Consider the following 15,523-nt stretch of genomic DNA (forward strand, 5'->3'; position numbering starts at 1 on the left):
AGTTTTGGATGTTGGATCGTCTGGGCCATGGTGTCATCGGAGACCTTTCAGGTGGTCTTGGCTGGTCAAACCTGATGTATCTTAATCTGGAACAAATCCATAGCCTCTGGCTTTCTGTGGAAACAAAAGCAGAGCCTCCTTTCCAAAGCAACATATCCTTACATCCAAATTTTGAAGTCAAGGTACCTTTAAAATATACATTTTGGCATAACTCAACAGCTTTTGTAATTAAATGTTTTTCTTCAGTTACGAATATCAAAGAGAACATAATCCAGATTCTCTGTGTGGTAGTCATCTTTACGTAGCTTATTTTTTTGTATTAGCTTGAGCCTATTGCTTTAAACTGCAGCCTTCTAAGCCTGAAACAGCACTGGCGCTATGGCTGCTGGCTCCACCCACTTCAGCTTCCCAACATGGCGGTGGTACGTTTTCCGCCAGCTCTGGGAGCCATCAACTCTCAGAAATAGTGGGTCTATGCTTCTATCAAAGCAGCGTGTAGCCCAGAAACCTCTTTTATTTTATTTTTTTTTGTTTTGTACTAGCAAAGGCTAAATCCACCACACAGCTTAATGTGCCACTTGCAGAGGCCTCATTCCCACCATACTGTAGGTCGAGCATGCACGCACGCTAGGAACCTGCCAGTAGCTCAAACCGGCAGCTGCCGCTCATTTGAGAGAGACAATTAAGAACTGTTTTTAGCTCCGTTTTAGAATCTTTTTCTCAGTTTTTAGGTGGAAACTCTTGCCCCACGTTGGGCGCCATTTGTAGCTAGAGTTTTCCTGACTGGCCCACAGTTAGGACAAATCTCTGACACCCGCCAGTCCCACAGCCACTCAGACCCAACCAAGTAAGCACAGAGACTTATATTGGTTACAAACTGTATGGCCATGGCAGGCTTCTTGCTAACTGTTCTTACAGCTTAAATTAATCCATTTCTATTAATCTATACCTTGCCACATGGCTCGTGGCTTACCGGCATCTTCACATGCGGCTTGTCATGGTGGTGGCTGGCAGTGTCTCCCCACCCAGCTTCCTGTTCTCTCAATTCTCCTCTCTGTTAGTCCCGCCTATACTTCCTGCCTGGCCACTGGCCAATCAGTGATTTATTTATTGACCAATCAGCAACACATTTGACATACAGACCATCCCACAGCAATTTGAATTAAGAATCTTAGTGGCGGGGCTGGAGAGATGGCTCAGAGGTTAAGAGCACTGACTGCTCTTCCAGAGGTCCTGAGTTCAATTCCCAGCAACCACATGGTGGCTCACAACCATCTGTAATGAGATCTGGTGCCCTCTTCTGGCCTGCAGTCATACATGCTGTATACATAATAAATAAATTAAAAAAAAAAAAAAAAAAAAAAGAATCTTAGTGGCAACCAGGAGGTGGTGACGCACGCCTTTGATCCCAGCACTTGGGAGGCAGAGGCAGGTGGATCTCTGTAAATTAGAGGCCAGCCTGGTCTACAGTCAGAGTTCCAGGGTAGCCAGGGCTACAAACAGAGAAACCCTGTCTCGGGGGAAAAAAAAATCTTAGTGGCTTGTGACTTTTCCTGGAGAGATGTAAACTAATGTCAGACCCAATAGAAAATTCCACCCAAGTCTAATTTAATCAGCTAGTAAGTTTTGGGAAGTTACTTACATGAGTGTGAGTGAGAGGTTACTTTCCAGAACATGCATAACACATAACTTTGGGAAGTTACATGAGTGTGAGTGAGAGGTTACTTTCCAGAACATGCATAACATGTTACCAAAACACTCATCACAACATAAATGATGAAAGCTGCATATCTGGGCTCCCTGTGTGGCTCACAGGGAACTCTGCAGGCTTAAAAGTTTCTTCTCTCTAGCAACAGTAACTGTTTATAGAACCTCTGGGACAGGCCTTCAGAGTCTTGCAAATTTAAGGAACTTTATGAGACTTGTGAGTTGCTGACCTTCTCCAGGATGAAACATTTTAATCTAGAGGCAATTGCTATGTAACATGAAGCCTTTAGAACCACTGAGTCCATTTTGGTATTGTTTGATGTTTCTGTCTTCAAATGGTACCTTGTCAGAGATTAAAACACAACCCATGATTTCTTCTTATTTCCATCTATATCTTTATATTAAGCTTCTGTTCTGTTTTGCTCCCTGTTGCTGTGATAAACACAGTGACCAAAAGCAACTTGGGGGAGGAAAGGGCTTATTTTAGCTTACAGGACTCTATAGTCTATTATCAAGAGAAGCCAAGGCAGGTACTTGAGGCAGAAACCTACAAAGTGAAGCTACTTCCTGGCTTATTCCCAGGCCCAGAACAAGGTTTAGCTACCTTTCTTGTACAGCCCAGGCTCACATGCCTAGGAATGGTACTGTCCAGAGTGGACTGAGCCATGCTACAGTAATTAGCAATCAAGAAAATGTCCCACAGAGACACCCACGGGCCAATGTGATGAAAGCAAGTCCTCAGTGGAGGGTCCCCCTTTTCAGATGCATCAAGTTGATAACCAAAATCAGCTACCACACCCTCCATTTATATTTTGGTTGACTTTCCCAACTCTTTCAGAATCACTCCGTGTCAAGTGAGACTCTTCTTTTTGTTGTTTTGTTTTGTTTTCGAGACAGGGTTTCTTTGTGTAGCTTTGCGCCTTTCCTGGAACTCACTCTGTAGCCCAGGCTGGCCTTGAACTCACAGAGATCCTCCTGGCTCTGCCTCCTGAGTGCTGGGATTGAAGGCATGCGCCACCACCGCCCAGCAGAGACTCTTCTATTACAACATAGAACTTGGTCATGTGGTATTCCACCATCTAAAAGTCTTTTCTCAAAACTATAACCCTCCAAATAAATAAAGAATAAAAACAGAGCAAGCGCTGCCTGTTTTAGTACACTGCTTAGACCAGTCAGGTCCCTACTCTTGTGTTCAGTTCATGCAAGTCCCTGGAGGAAACTGGGTCACTCTAGGATGAATTTTAGCCTTCACAGCCACAGGGGAGTCAGCCTCTGGCGAACTGACCAAGTGTAGCTTTGCAAAAGGCTTTTTGTTGTTGTTGTTTTTTGTTTTTCGAGACAGGGTTTCTCTGTGTAGTTTTGGTGCCTGTCCTGGATCTCGCTCTGTAGACCAGGCTGGCCTTGAACTCACAGAGATCCGCCTGGCTCTGCCTCCCGAGTGCTGGGATTAAAGGCGTGCACCACCACCACCACCACCACCACCACCCGGTGCAAAAGGCTTTTTTCATTGTTATACAATTTACACCTTTATCACGTCAATTTCCACATACCAAAACCTCTTATCCAAAGCTCCCCAAAGAGACAAATGCCAAAGCAATTCCCAGTCACAGGACATCTCAGTTTTCTGGGTTCTCTCACAACCAAGTCTTGCATAGACTTTGAACCTCTAGGAAACTCAGGTAAGATTTACACACTTCAAAGGGAAGGTACCGGACACAAAAGGTAGCAGTCGCAAAAGGCAGATCAAAGCCAGGAGCTAACACTCTGGAATCAAATCAGCTGCAGAGCTCTGCAGGAACTCTCGCTACAGCCTACCTCTGTAGAACCCACTCTAACACTGGGCACGGGTTACTGCTGTCTGCACGCTACCCTTGAAAGGTTTGCTTTGCTGTTGTCCAGCTTCAAATTTGTCAGCAAAGTCAAACACCACCCTGATTGTCTCTCTCTCTTATAAATGATGTATTAATTTGAGGTTTTTAAATTTTCTATCTTTAAATTCTAACATGTGCTTGTGTGTGTGTGTGTGTGTGTGTGTGTGTGTGTGTGTGTGTGTGTGTAGGCCAGAAGTCAACCTTTAGGTTGTTCCTCAGAACTGTTCCCCTTGTTTTTGAGACAGGGTCTCTCATTAGGACCTGGGGTTCACTGATTAGGCTGTGCTAGTAGACAGCAAGTCCCCTGGATCCTGGGTTGCCGCCTGGCTAGCAAAGCACACCGAGAACTTTACTAAATGAACTGTATTCCTAGCCCCTAGATCTAACATTGTAACTTAACTGTCAGGAGTCAGTTTTCTCAGTACCTAGAAGCATGATCTCAGATGCCAAGCAATCATTGAAGAAGGCTCCTTGTTTTTTTTTAAATTTTTTTTAAACAATTATTTTTGGGGAGTGCACCCACAGCAGAGCTTGTGTGGAGGTCCGAGGACAATTTTCAGAAGTCACTTCTCTCCTAACACGTGGGTTCTGGGGTCAAACTCAAGTCATCAGGCAGAAGTTGCCTTTACGCTCTGAGCCATCTTGAGGACCCAGACATTCCTTCACTGTGAAGGTCCCCATCTTATTCCAGAGAAGTTTTACGTGATTTCTCATGATACGAGTTTTTCTGACTTCCATGACTGTTTTTTTTTTTTTTCCCATCTTCCTTTTTGTTTAAGATGTCTTTCTATTTTATTTGTATGGGTGTCTGTGTACCCATGGAGGTCTGAAGAGGGTGTTGGCTCCCCTAGGACTGGAGTTACAGATGGTTGTGAGCCCCTGCTTGGGTGCTGGGAATCGAGCCTAGGTCCTCTGGAAGAGCAGCCCGTGCTCTTAACTGCTGAGCCGTCTCTCCAGCCCTCTTTGCACCCCTCTTTCTTTTCTTTCCTTCTCCTAGTTCCTTCGTTCCTGTTCCCTACATCCACAAATGCTTTGCCCTGTCTTATCACAAGGGAAGGATTTTTCTTTTTCAGTTTTAGAATAACTTTTGTCTTTTTATTCAATTTTTTTTTCTGGCAATCTGTGAAATTATTTGTCTCTTTCTAGTCAGCATTTTAAACATTCAAATTACAGTGATAATTTTTTCATTCCTTACTGGAGTTAATTCACTTGGGGGCATTGTTTTTTCTCCTCCATGAGTTCCTTAGTAAATATTTTCACTGGCCAGAGATGTCTGATCTACCTTTTCTGTATTCTGTGTTAGGTTTTGCCCCTGATGTTGGATTTTCCTCCTAAGCATCAGGGCTGGGGATGGGGTGGTACTTTGCTAGTGCCCTCTTGTGTTGATACAGTGAAGTGCAGCTTAGAGAAAACATTGGCACCTGGTTTGTGCAGGTTGCTGATTCTATAGTCTCCTTATGTTTTGGTATTTTCATGTGTCTATAGAATGTTCCCTTTCTTCAGACATTTCTCTTTATAAGGTGTCTCCTTGGAACTGTCTCCCCAGCTTTTTTCTGTCCCCTTAAGAATTTCAAATCCTTCTGGGCAGTGGTGGCCTACGCCTTTGATCCCAGCACTTGGAAGGCAGAGGCAAGCGGATCTCTGTGAGTTTGAGATCAGCCGGGTCTACAGAGCTAGTTCCAGGACAGCTGGGACTACACAGAGAATCCCTGTCTTGGAAAAACCACACACACACACACACAAAAATAAAATAAAATAAAATAAAAAATTTCTGAATCCTGTTCTTGTGGCCCCAGCCATACTTACCTCAGCTCTCAACTTGTTCATTCACTAGAAGAAGAAAACCCCCTGATTCATGCATGAATGGATTTTAATGACATCATTGTAAGTACTCTCGTTTATTTGAGATGGAGCCTGTTCAGTTTGCTTTCTGTGATAAAGACCATGACCAAAAGCAACCTGGGGAGAAAAGGTTTTATTTAGCTTGTACTTCTTGATCACAGTCCATTGTTGAGCAACGTCAGGGCAGGAACCCAAACAGGAATTCAGGCAGGAACCACAGAGGAAATACTGTCACATGCTCATTAGAAGTATGTCTCTTAGTGGAACCCCAGATCCAATCAAGTACCAACCAAGCTTGACCTCACAGCCATCACGGTGAGTTTGACCACTATCATTTGCTTCTTTGAAATTAGTTGCATCATGTAAACATAAGGTCTTTTACAAAGGCAAGGCATCTCATCCATCCGTGTTAATCTGGTTACAGCATCTCAGGGTCTTCTTGGTGTGCAAGTGACTTGTCTCTTAACTTCCAGTGCACGCTGTAAGGCTGGCTGGAAGAGAAACTCGACTTCACGAACCGTTTGCAAGCGACATCTACCAGGTAGCTGATGAAATTGTGTCTGCGCTGCTCCCCATCATCCAGGATAAAGCATTTGCATTTTTTGGCCACAGGTATTTAAATTTTGTTGTACACAGCATGTGTGGGATTTAGGATGGGCATAACAGAGCACTTGCTTATCGCATGCGCGGCCCTAGAGAGGTTCTTTAACCACAAGTGTGTGTGTGTGTGTGTGTGTGTGTGTGTGTGTGTGTGTGTGTGCTTTGTGTTTTGTGAGATACAACTTCTTCTCCTGGTTAAAGAGAATGTTGGGTAATTATTGCCAATCAAAACTTTTACAGTTCTCTAATTTGTATAGGAATTAACACCTAAAATGAAGAATCTGCCAGAAGCTTCTATTTACTTTTCAAATTAAAAAATATGGAAATAGTGTTTATTTCCCAAGGGCATAGACCTAATTGCAGACCCCCTCGAAGCTACACGGCCATGACCTTGGGCAAATTTCTTAGGCTTCTAAACTAGTTTCCACCTCCATGAAGCTGGAAGGAGTAGTTCTTACCCACGGGGATGAAAAGAATAGAGATCACGAGGCTGGAGAGATTGCTCAGTAGTAAACAGGGCACATTGCTCTTGCTTCAGACTTAACTTGGGTTCCCACCACTCCCAAGAGGCAGTTCCCAACTGCCTGTAACTCCAGCTCCTAGGAATCTGATGCCTCTGGTCTCCATAGGCACCTGCACTTAATGCAAGCATACCCCCAATACAGATGCCCATGAACACACATAATTAAAAGCAGATAAACTTTTTTTTTTTTTTTGGTTTTTCAAGACAGGGTTTCTCTGTGTAGCTTTGCGCCTTTTCCTGGAACTCACTCGGTAGCCCAGGCTGGCCTCGAATTCACAGAGATCCGCGTGGCTCTGCCTCCCGAGTGCTGGGATTAAAGGCGTGTGCCACCACTGCCCGGCCAGATAAACATTTTAAACGAAGAGTGATCACAAAGAACTGTAGTGTGTGTAAGTGCAAGACACGTGTGCCGTGGTGTGAATGTGGAGGTCAGAGGCCAACCTTCAGGAGTTGTGTCTTTCCTTCCACCGTGAGATCCAGAGATCAAACTAGGTCATCAGGCTTATGTAGCAAGTGCTGGTATCTGCTGAGCCATCTCACTGGTGCTACAGATAACATGTTAGTATTGTTCGGAAAATACTTTGGACTTCATAGGCCATCGAATGGTGTCTTAGGGTACTATTGCTGTGACAAAACACCATATCCAAAGCAACTTGGGAAGGAAAAGGTTTATTCCACTCATACTTCCACACTACAGTCCATCACTGAAGGTAGCCAGGCCAGGAACTCAAACAGGGCAGGAACCTGGAGACAGGAGCTGATACAGAAGCCATGGAGGAGCACTGCTTACATGGCTTCCCCCCATGGCTTGCTCAGCCTGCTTTCTTGTAGAACCCAGCACCAGCAGTCCGGGGAAGGCACCACCCACCATGGGCTGGGCCCTCCCCTATCAATGCCCTATGGAGGCATTTTCTTAATTAAGGTTCCCTCTTCTCAGGTGACATTAGCTTGTGTCTAATTGACATAAAACTAGCCAGCACAGACAGGATCTTGGAAATCCCTAGGTGCCCCCAGAGCACAGTTTGAGAACTGTTGATATATATCGTAAGAACAAAGTAATATGCAGCTTTAGTGGAGAAAGGAAACAGAAATTAAGCCGTTCCTTGTGTTAGTCAACTGCCCACTACTATAGCCAAATACCTGACCATCAGTTTCAAGAGAGAGCAAGTCCCCTGCCCCGACCCGTGTGTGCCGTGTGTGTGTGTGTGTGTGTGTGTGTGTGTGTGTGTGTGTGTACACATTTGTGTGTGTGTGTGAATGGATGGGTGTATGTGCTTGGAATACATGAAAAAGTCGGAGGATGAACTTGGATGTTGGCTCTTAGTCACCACCCATCTTTTGTTTAAGATGGGGTCTCTCAATGGCCTGAAACTTGGCCACCACATACGCCAAGCTATCAGGCCCCCCATCTTTCAGGGGTCTTCTTATTTTTGTCCCTCAGTTTTGCATTGTGGAAATTTCAGGCCTGAGCAGCAGGCCTGAGCTTTTTACATTGGTTCCGGGGATCAGAACTTGGGTCAGCACGTATGTGCGGCCCGCGCTCTCCTGGCTGAACTGTCTCTCAGCCCGGAAACTCTTACTGTGTTGACATTCATCGTCAGTAATACACTTTTTACAAACCAGCTATCAGCCACTTAGCTTTTGCCTGACCCCCGGTCACCGCTGGGCTCATGACACCTGGTCCCCGTGAGGTTTGCCCACCCCCGTCTATCACATTGATCTCTTCCCTGGTTTAGTTTGGGATCCTACATTGCTTTTCTGACCGCACTGCGCCTCAAGGAGAAACACAAAATGGAGCCGCTGCATTTCTTTGTGTCTAGTGCATACGCCCCCCACGTAAGTGTTCTGGTTTTCTTTGGATGGGGGAATGAAGAAGAGGGAAATGGGGTACTGATGACTGAGTCGTTGTGTGCCTTTGGGATGATGACACAGATACCATGTGCTATTGAAAACACCTGTGATCTCTCACCATATTTCTCTTGGTCCCTCCAAAATGAACTTCAGCTTCTGAGTATTGGCTCATTGTCTCTGCCCCTCTGAGCTGGTGCTGTCCTTCCCTGCTTCCCGTCCTAAGCACGTTGTCTGAGTTGGGAACTTAATCACCTTTCAGGAGAGGAACCAATCAGTGCTGGGAAAGAATCTTAAAATGATGCCAAACTTTTAGATCAGCTGTGGCTTTTGAAGCTAGTCCGTGATTCCGGGTCCCTCCTTGCCAACTTCGAACTTCTTTGCTTCCTCTGTACAGACTGGAACGGGCCTAGCATTCTAAATTGGGAATGCCATTGGGGTGGCATTCTGATGCTAAGGTTATTATGACACTTTCCTCTCCCTCCTTGATTTAAGGAGGCAGGCTTGAGTTTGGGGCTAGCGTGTCTCATGAATGATCAGCCTTGTGTTTGTTGATGTTTCAAGTCAAAATCCCGGCCTCAAGTTCCTGAACTTAACAAACTGTCAGAAGAACAAATCAAATACTACCTTCAGAATTTTGGAGGCACCCCCAAGCATCTCATGGATGACAAGGATTTTTTCAGTCAGTGCATTCCCATTCTGAAGGCAGATGTTGTCATTTTGAAAAACTTCATGTAAGTAATTTCTTCTCTCTCTCTCTCTCTCTCTCTCTCTCTCTCTGTCTCTCTCTCTGTCTCTCTGTCTCTCTCTCTCTCTCTCTCTCTCTCTGTGTGTGTGTGTGTGTGTGTGTGTGTGTGTGTGTGTGTGTGTGTTGATATTTATAGAAAAATATAAGCCAGACGGTGGTGGTGCATGTCTTTAATCCCAACAGTCAACAGTCAGGGCCAGGTGGATCTCTGTGAGTTGGGGGCTAGCCTGGTCTACAGAATGAGTTCCAGAACAAACAGGGCTACACAGTAAAACCCTGTCTCAAAACCCCATCCCAAAAAAGAAAAGAAAAATATAGATTGGCAGTTCACAGAGACTGTGTATATGAGATTCTAAAGGTTGCAATGTGTTCGTTTCTTCTGAGGCCTCCTGTGATATTTTGACTAGCTTAGAATGGATTTGGGGCACAGAAATTGTATCTGTGAAAGATGACAGGCAGATGTTTTCTTTAAAAATATTTATGATTAGACATACATATTTTATCACATAATAAAATGTATTGAATAAACTATTACAATTCCCAGTCTAGGTATCAGCAAGAGTGGATGGGCTACTTACGTGTGGAAGACACAGAGCAGGGAGCAGAAGTTGTCCAGGTTCACTGTTCAGTGAGTGAATTGCAGAACTCCACATCACCTCTCCATCCCCTTCTCTTGGAGGGCGTTTGTCTCCATGCTTGTTTTTTCTGATCAGACTGAAATGTTAAAAAGCCAAATCCTTCCTGAGACCCCTGAGACTAGGGGGCAGGGCTTCCTAGTCTTAACTTCTCCAGAGAAATCACTCTGGGGTCAGCATTTAGCCTCCTGCATTCTCATGTCTGGCTAGGCCTGGCTCCCCTAGGCTAGGACCTTTAAAAGCATATTTGTTTCTCTTTTTTAAAAATTTTTTATTTTTTTGGTATTTTTCGAGACAAGGTTTCTCTGTGTAGTTTTGATGCCTGTCCTGAATCTCGCTCTGTAGACCAGGTTGGCCTCGAACTCACTGAGATCCACCTGGCTCTGCCTCCCGAGTGCTGGGATTGAAGGCGTGCGCCACCACTGCCCGGCCATATTTATTTCTTTTGCAAAGCCCAGAACTAGCATTGGGACAGTGTGTGTGGTGTATGTATGTGTGTGTGTGTAGGGGCATGCTACTTGCCAGTGGAAGTTGACAGTTATAAAAATTGGGCAGTCATCTTGAGAACCACCACAATTCCATCATTTTCTCTGCCTCTCCATTCATCACCCATCTTTGGTCTGCCACAAAGTTCACAGTGTCACCCCCCCATCCCCCACCCACCTCCACAGATACTCCAGGTCCATCTTCTTCTCACCATTTCTATCTGATTAATCATCTCACCAGGAGAAGCTGTTTTGTGTTTCTGAAAAAGGCCAGAATGAGAGAGAGAGAGAGAGAGAGAGAGAGAGAGAGAGAGAGAGAAGAGAGAACACATTTTTGAAGAGCTAGTAAGCAGTAACAATCTAAAAAAATCAATTTAGTGCCCATTAACAATCTAATGATAGTCCTCATAGGAATAGAGGAAAAATTCTTAAAATTCATATGGAAGCACAAAAGACCAAATTGCCAAAGCAATCCTGAACAAAAACAAACAAACATCCAAACAATTCGAGTGGTGTCACCACACCTGACTTCAAATCATACTATAGAGCCATAGGACAGCAAGCAACTTAGAAAGAGATGCAGACCCCTGGAATGGAAAGAGGGCTAGAAATGAATCCTCGCAGCGGCAGGTATCTGAGTTTTGACCAACTGAATATCCATATGTGGATAAATAAACTAGGTCCTTCCTACACTGTCTGAAAAAAATCGGTGAGAGGTGGATCAAGACCAAAAATGTTGAACTGTGTAGGAAGCAGGCCAGACCAGCTCAGATCTGCGTACAACTCGGTGGCAATGGCGGCTGCGGTGGGTAGCGATGTGTCGCAGTCTTGAGGGTCGCTAAGAGCAGTGTTTTAAAGTGTTCTTGTCACAAAAAGATCAGTTGGTGTGCAGCTGTCTTCATTTAGACATTTTTATTCGTCAGTTCCAGCAGTAACGTAAGAAGAGACGTTCGCGGGGATAGCAAAGGCGGCCAGGAGCAGGGGCACTTGAGTCAGCTCTAGATGCTAACGTTTCCTTAGAATAGAAAAACTCTCTTAAAATGCATTAACTGAAAACTAAGCTTTAGGGAGTGAAACAGCATAGTGCTGGTGTAATAGGAGACATACCAACTAACATATAGAACTAGAGAGCTCACAAATACAGTCACGTACTTATGCTAACTAGTAAAATGCCAAGAATATACTCTGGGGAAAAGGACATTCTCTTCGTTTATTTAGAGTGTGGGGGCTGAGTGTAGCACATGCTAAAGTGTTCAAGTGGAGGTCAGAGGACAGCTTTTGGGAGCTGGTTCTTTCCTTCCACCATGTGCGTCCCAGAAATTGAACTCAGGTAATGAAGCTTGCCGGAAGCGTCTTGGTGGCTAGCATCTTGGCCCCCTGAGCCATCTTTGGCCCAGGACAGTCTCTTTAATTAATAAAGAGTTTTGAGAAACTGGATATCCAATGTAAAAGAAGGAAATTGGATTTTTTTTTTTACTTTACACACACATCATACAATAATATATAATGTATGTTTATATGTGTACAAAAATCATCATATGAATTATATATATATGTAATTCAAAATGAATTAAAGGCAACCATAAATCTGATGCTAAAAAACGTCTGGAAGGAAATATAAAGGGAAATTTTCTGACTTTCTCTAGTTAATGAATTTTTTTTTTATATGATCTCAAAAAAGAGCAAAGAAAATAATCAACAAAGAGACATATAGATTTGGAGAAAATATTTACAAATTATACATCTGATAACACCACACAGCCTCACATATATGGAATCTATAAAAGTCAACAGATAGACATAGAGAGCAGAATGGAAGTTACCATTTGCCAGAAGAGAGGGGAAGAATGGGGGGTGGGGTACTAGGCAGAGCAGGGTTTCGGTTGTTGAGAATACAATTTTGAGATCCTTTGGGCATCATGGTGAGTTGCTAATAGGACTGCAGCTTCTAAATGTTCACACCATCAAAAGAAGTAACCATGTGAGATGGTGTATAGCTTCCCTTAATCACTATACTCTTCCTAGTTATCACAATATCACATTGTGTCAGTTACACTTGTCAATTTAAAAGGTTTCGTTGATTTGGGAGGTACAGAACCCAGGGCTTTGTGCAGCCTAAGTAGGTGTTCTACTACTGTGATGCTTCTCCAGCTCCTGAAATTTTGAGATATGATCCTACTATGTAGCCCAGGCTAGCAATGAATTTTCTCTGTAGGCCAGATGGGTCTTGAACTTGCTATCCCCCTGCCTTGGCAGCCTGACTGGTAGGATTATGCCCAGGCACAAATAATTTTTTTTTGGTTTTTTTTTTTTTTTTTTTTTGGTTTTTTGAGACAGGGTTTCTCTGTGTAGCTTTGTGCCATTCCTGGAACTCGCTTTGGAGACCAGGCTGGCCTTGAACTCACAGAGATCCGCCTGCCTCTGCCTCCCGAGTGCTGGGATTAAAGATGTGCGCCACCACCGCCTGGCCACAAATAATTTTTTAATTAAGAAAAAATGCATATTGTTATGTAAATTCAATGAAATGATGTATGAAAAAGCTTGCCGTCATAATTAAAACATACTCAGTGGATAAACATGTCTTCCTTAGAGTCCATCCTTTAAGATCAAAACTTTCTGTCCAGGTTTTTTAGCAGCTGTGAGATTCTGAGCATGTGTATTTAATAGTTTGGGTTTCATTTATGCAGTGAAATACTAGCAACACCTCATGGGGTTGTGATGATTAAATGAAATCATGCTTAGGTTTAGCCCATTTCTTATCCAAAACCACTTTAAAGATTTTATTTTATGTGTATGAGTGTTTTGCCTGTATGTATGTGTCATGTGCATGTAGTACCTGAGGACACCAGGAGAGGGCATTTGGATCCCCTGAAACTGAAGTTACAGGCATATTTCCAACTACCCTTGGGTGCTAGGAAATGAACCCTTGGGTCCACTGAAAGAGGGGAAAGTGCGGAGCCATCTCCACAGCCCCAGAAGCCACTTTGACAAGGAAAATACAATAAACTTCACCCCCGTTGCATTTTTTCACTCCGAGCAGCCTCAGTAGCACAAACATAAACTCACCCATAGGGATGTTCCACATGAGAAGTCCCCTCAACATTCACACCTCTTCCTCAGTGAATCAAACCGTGCTGGCTACTCATCACAGTTAGCTTCCTCCAGATTCGAAAGGCACTCTCTAGCCTCCTCTTGCACCTTCTCCTGTCTCCCTTCTTTCCTGTTCCCAAATCTACCCTGCCCTCACCACTCTTTACCTCTCAACTCCTTAAAATACATAAAACTAGGCCCACAGAGCATCTCTCGGCCCTCTCCCATCTCCTATCACCAAGGTTCAGACCGTTAGCCCAGAGATCTCTATCAGCTGGGAGATACCAAAGCCTATGACCCCTCCCAGCTCTCAGTCTCCTTCCTGGACCCCAGTGTTGTTCTAGCCCCCCTTCTACCACCCAACTCCACACATATTAGCCAGTTTGTTATGTGACTGTCTATCGATGTGTCCCACATCTCCTAGGCGTTCTGCCTTTTCTTTGTAGGATTTCCCACCTTGGATCACTTCCAATGACCATTTTCAAGTTCACTGATTCTTTCTCCAGCTGTGTCAAGTCTACTGACAAGGCTGCCCAATGAATTCTCCTTTTCTCTATAGATTTCTAAAAGTTACATTCAAGTCTAGTGCTTAGTTCATGACTGGAAAACAGTCTGGCCCCCATGAACCTCAGGTCATCTCTAGTGGAGAGACGGTCCCTGTGAACATCTTCCTTGTGGGGACTAGTGGAAGACGGACAAGAAGCAAGGCTATACACCCTGTTTCATTTCAGTGAAGTCAGGGAGAGGAAAAGACTGGGATGCGAAGGATGAAAATGACAAATGAGCTCTTTCACTTTGCAGCTTCGACACACCCTCAGAAGCCCTTCTTTCTCAGGACATAACGTGTTTTCTTGGATCCGAAGATACGGTAAAGGACATAGAAGGTGAAATTGCTTTTATAATTCTGGGAAATTTGTTGAAATAGGCGTTGGATGGTTCTCAGCAAATGTCAAGTACTAGTCACTGAAACAGATAGAAAAACCAGCCCAAGTTTTGCTGGGTGTAAACAAAGAGATGTTGGTCTCCTGCAAAATTTAAGATACAGGTCACACCACTGATGACTGATAGGTCTTAAAGAGATTAAACAATACAGGATACACAGAACCTGAGACCCGGGATGTAACTCTACCACTGAGTGTCAGCTTTTGGTGAAATAATACCTGGAAGTACGTCTTCTGTTGTCACTGGCTGATGCCATCTATTGCTGAATGAAATTCTGTATATTTCCTAGGCTGGAAAGACCTCACCAGTGGGAAGATTGATGTCCACACGCTGCCAGGTGATCACTTCTATCTGTTGGAACCTGGCAACGAGAAATTCATCAAGAACTACATAACCAAGTGTCTGGAGCTGTCGTCACTTGATTGTTTTTAGATGGGCTTTCTTCGGTCTTGCCAGCGTGCAAACGGATCACAAGCTGTGATCGTGGGGTCAGGGAGATGGAGCTCTTTAGTTTTCAGAGACTGGAAAGATGCATACTAATGAATGTCTTCATAGAACATTTCTTTATCTGGGGAAGAGATGAGTGCTAAAAGTCAGGGAGGCAAAGGAGCTATTGTAGTTGATAGGTGCAGCGGGAAGGGGGGTATTTTGGGGGGGGGTGTCGCCACTAGTATGTTACTCATGCTCCAGTGAATGCCACTACACACTTGTGGCACATGCAGGCAGCACTAATTGGACTTAGTGAGCTATTTGAAAAGAAGAAGATGAGAAGAGGGTATGAAGTTGGGAGGGGTACGTGGTGGAGGACGTCCGTCCGTCAGGGGCGTTGGAAAGGCAAGTGAGGGGTGGATGTGATCAAAACATAATGTATACATTTAGGAGAATTTCAAAGGATAAATAAAAATATTGTTAAAGGAAGAAAACTTCTGCTGGAGTCCTTTATCTTCTTATTAGAATCTAATGTGATTAGGGCTGGAGAGATGGCTCAGAGGTTAAGAGCACTGGCTGTTCTTCCAAAGGTCCTGAGTTCAATTCCCAGCAACCACATGGTGGCTGAAAACCATCTGTAATGAAATCTGGTTCCCTCTTTGGGCCTGCAAGGATACATGCAGGCAGAATACTGTATACATAATAAATAAATAAATCTTAAAAAAAAAAAAAAGAATCTAATGTGATTGACATTTATACAAAGTTTTTCCAGCCAAGTGCCTCCAGGTGGGGTTACACCTGCA

General features: G+C 44.0%; 1 protein-coding gene and 1 long non-coding RNA gene across 3 annotated transcripts in view; one reads left to right on the forward strand and one right to left on the reverse strand.

Moving 5' to 3' along the window:
* Olah (oleoyl-ACP hydrolase) overlaps positions 1-15,203 on the forward strand; it is a 28,781-nt gene extending 13,578 nt beyond the window's left edge. For both annotated transcript variants that reach the window (XM_059263587.1, XM_059263586.1), the window contains 5 exons: positions 5,894-6,032; positions 8,280-8,379; positions 8,956-9,125; positions 14,151-14,233; positions 14,581-15,203. In XM_059263587.1, the coding sequence (XP_059119570.1) occupies positions 5,894-6,032; positions 8,280-8,379; positions 8,956-9,125; positions 14,151-14,233; positions 14,581-14,723 (635 nt within the window). In that variant the 3' untranslated portion in view covers positions 14,724-15,203. The remainder of the gene's footprint in view (positions 1-5,893; positions 6,033-8,279; positions 8,380-8,955; positions 9,126-14,150; positions 14,234-14,580) is intronic.
* On the reverse strand, positions 5,539-8,892 carry LOC131911490 (uncharacterized). The gene is made up of 2 exons (XR_009379381.1): positions 8,513-8,892; positions 5,539-5,911 (listed from the first exon to the last, which is right to left on the reverse strand). It is a non-coding gene; the product is annotated as an uncharacterized LOC131911490 (long non-coding RNA).
* Positions 15,204-15,523: the final 320 nt, after the last annotated feature.

The sequence above is a fragment of the Peromyscus eremicus genome, chromosome 5 (genome assembly GCF_949786415.1).
Source record: "Peromyscus eremicus chromosome 5, PerEre_H2_v1, whole genome shotgun sequence".
NCBI lineage: Eukaryota > Metazoa > Chordata > Mammalia > Rodentia > Cricetidae > Peromyscus > Peromyscus eremicus.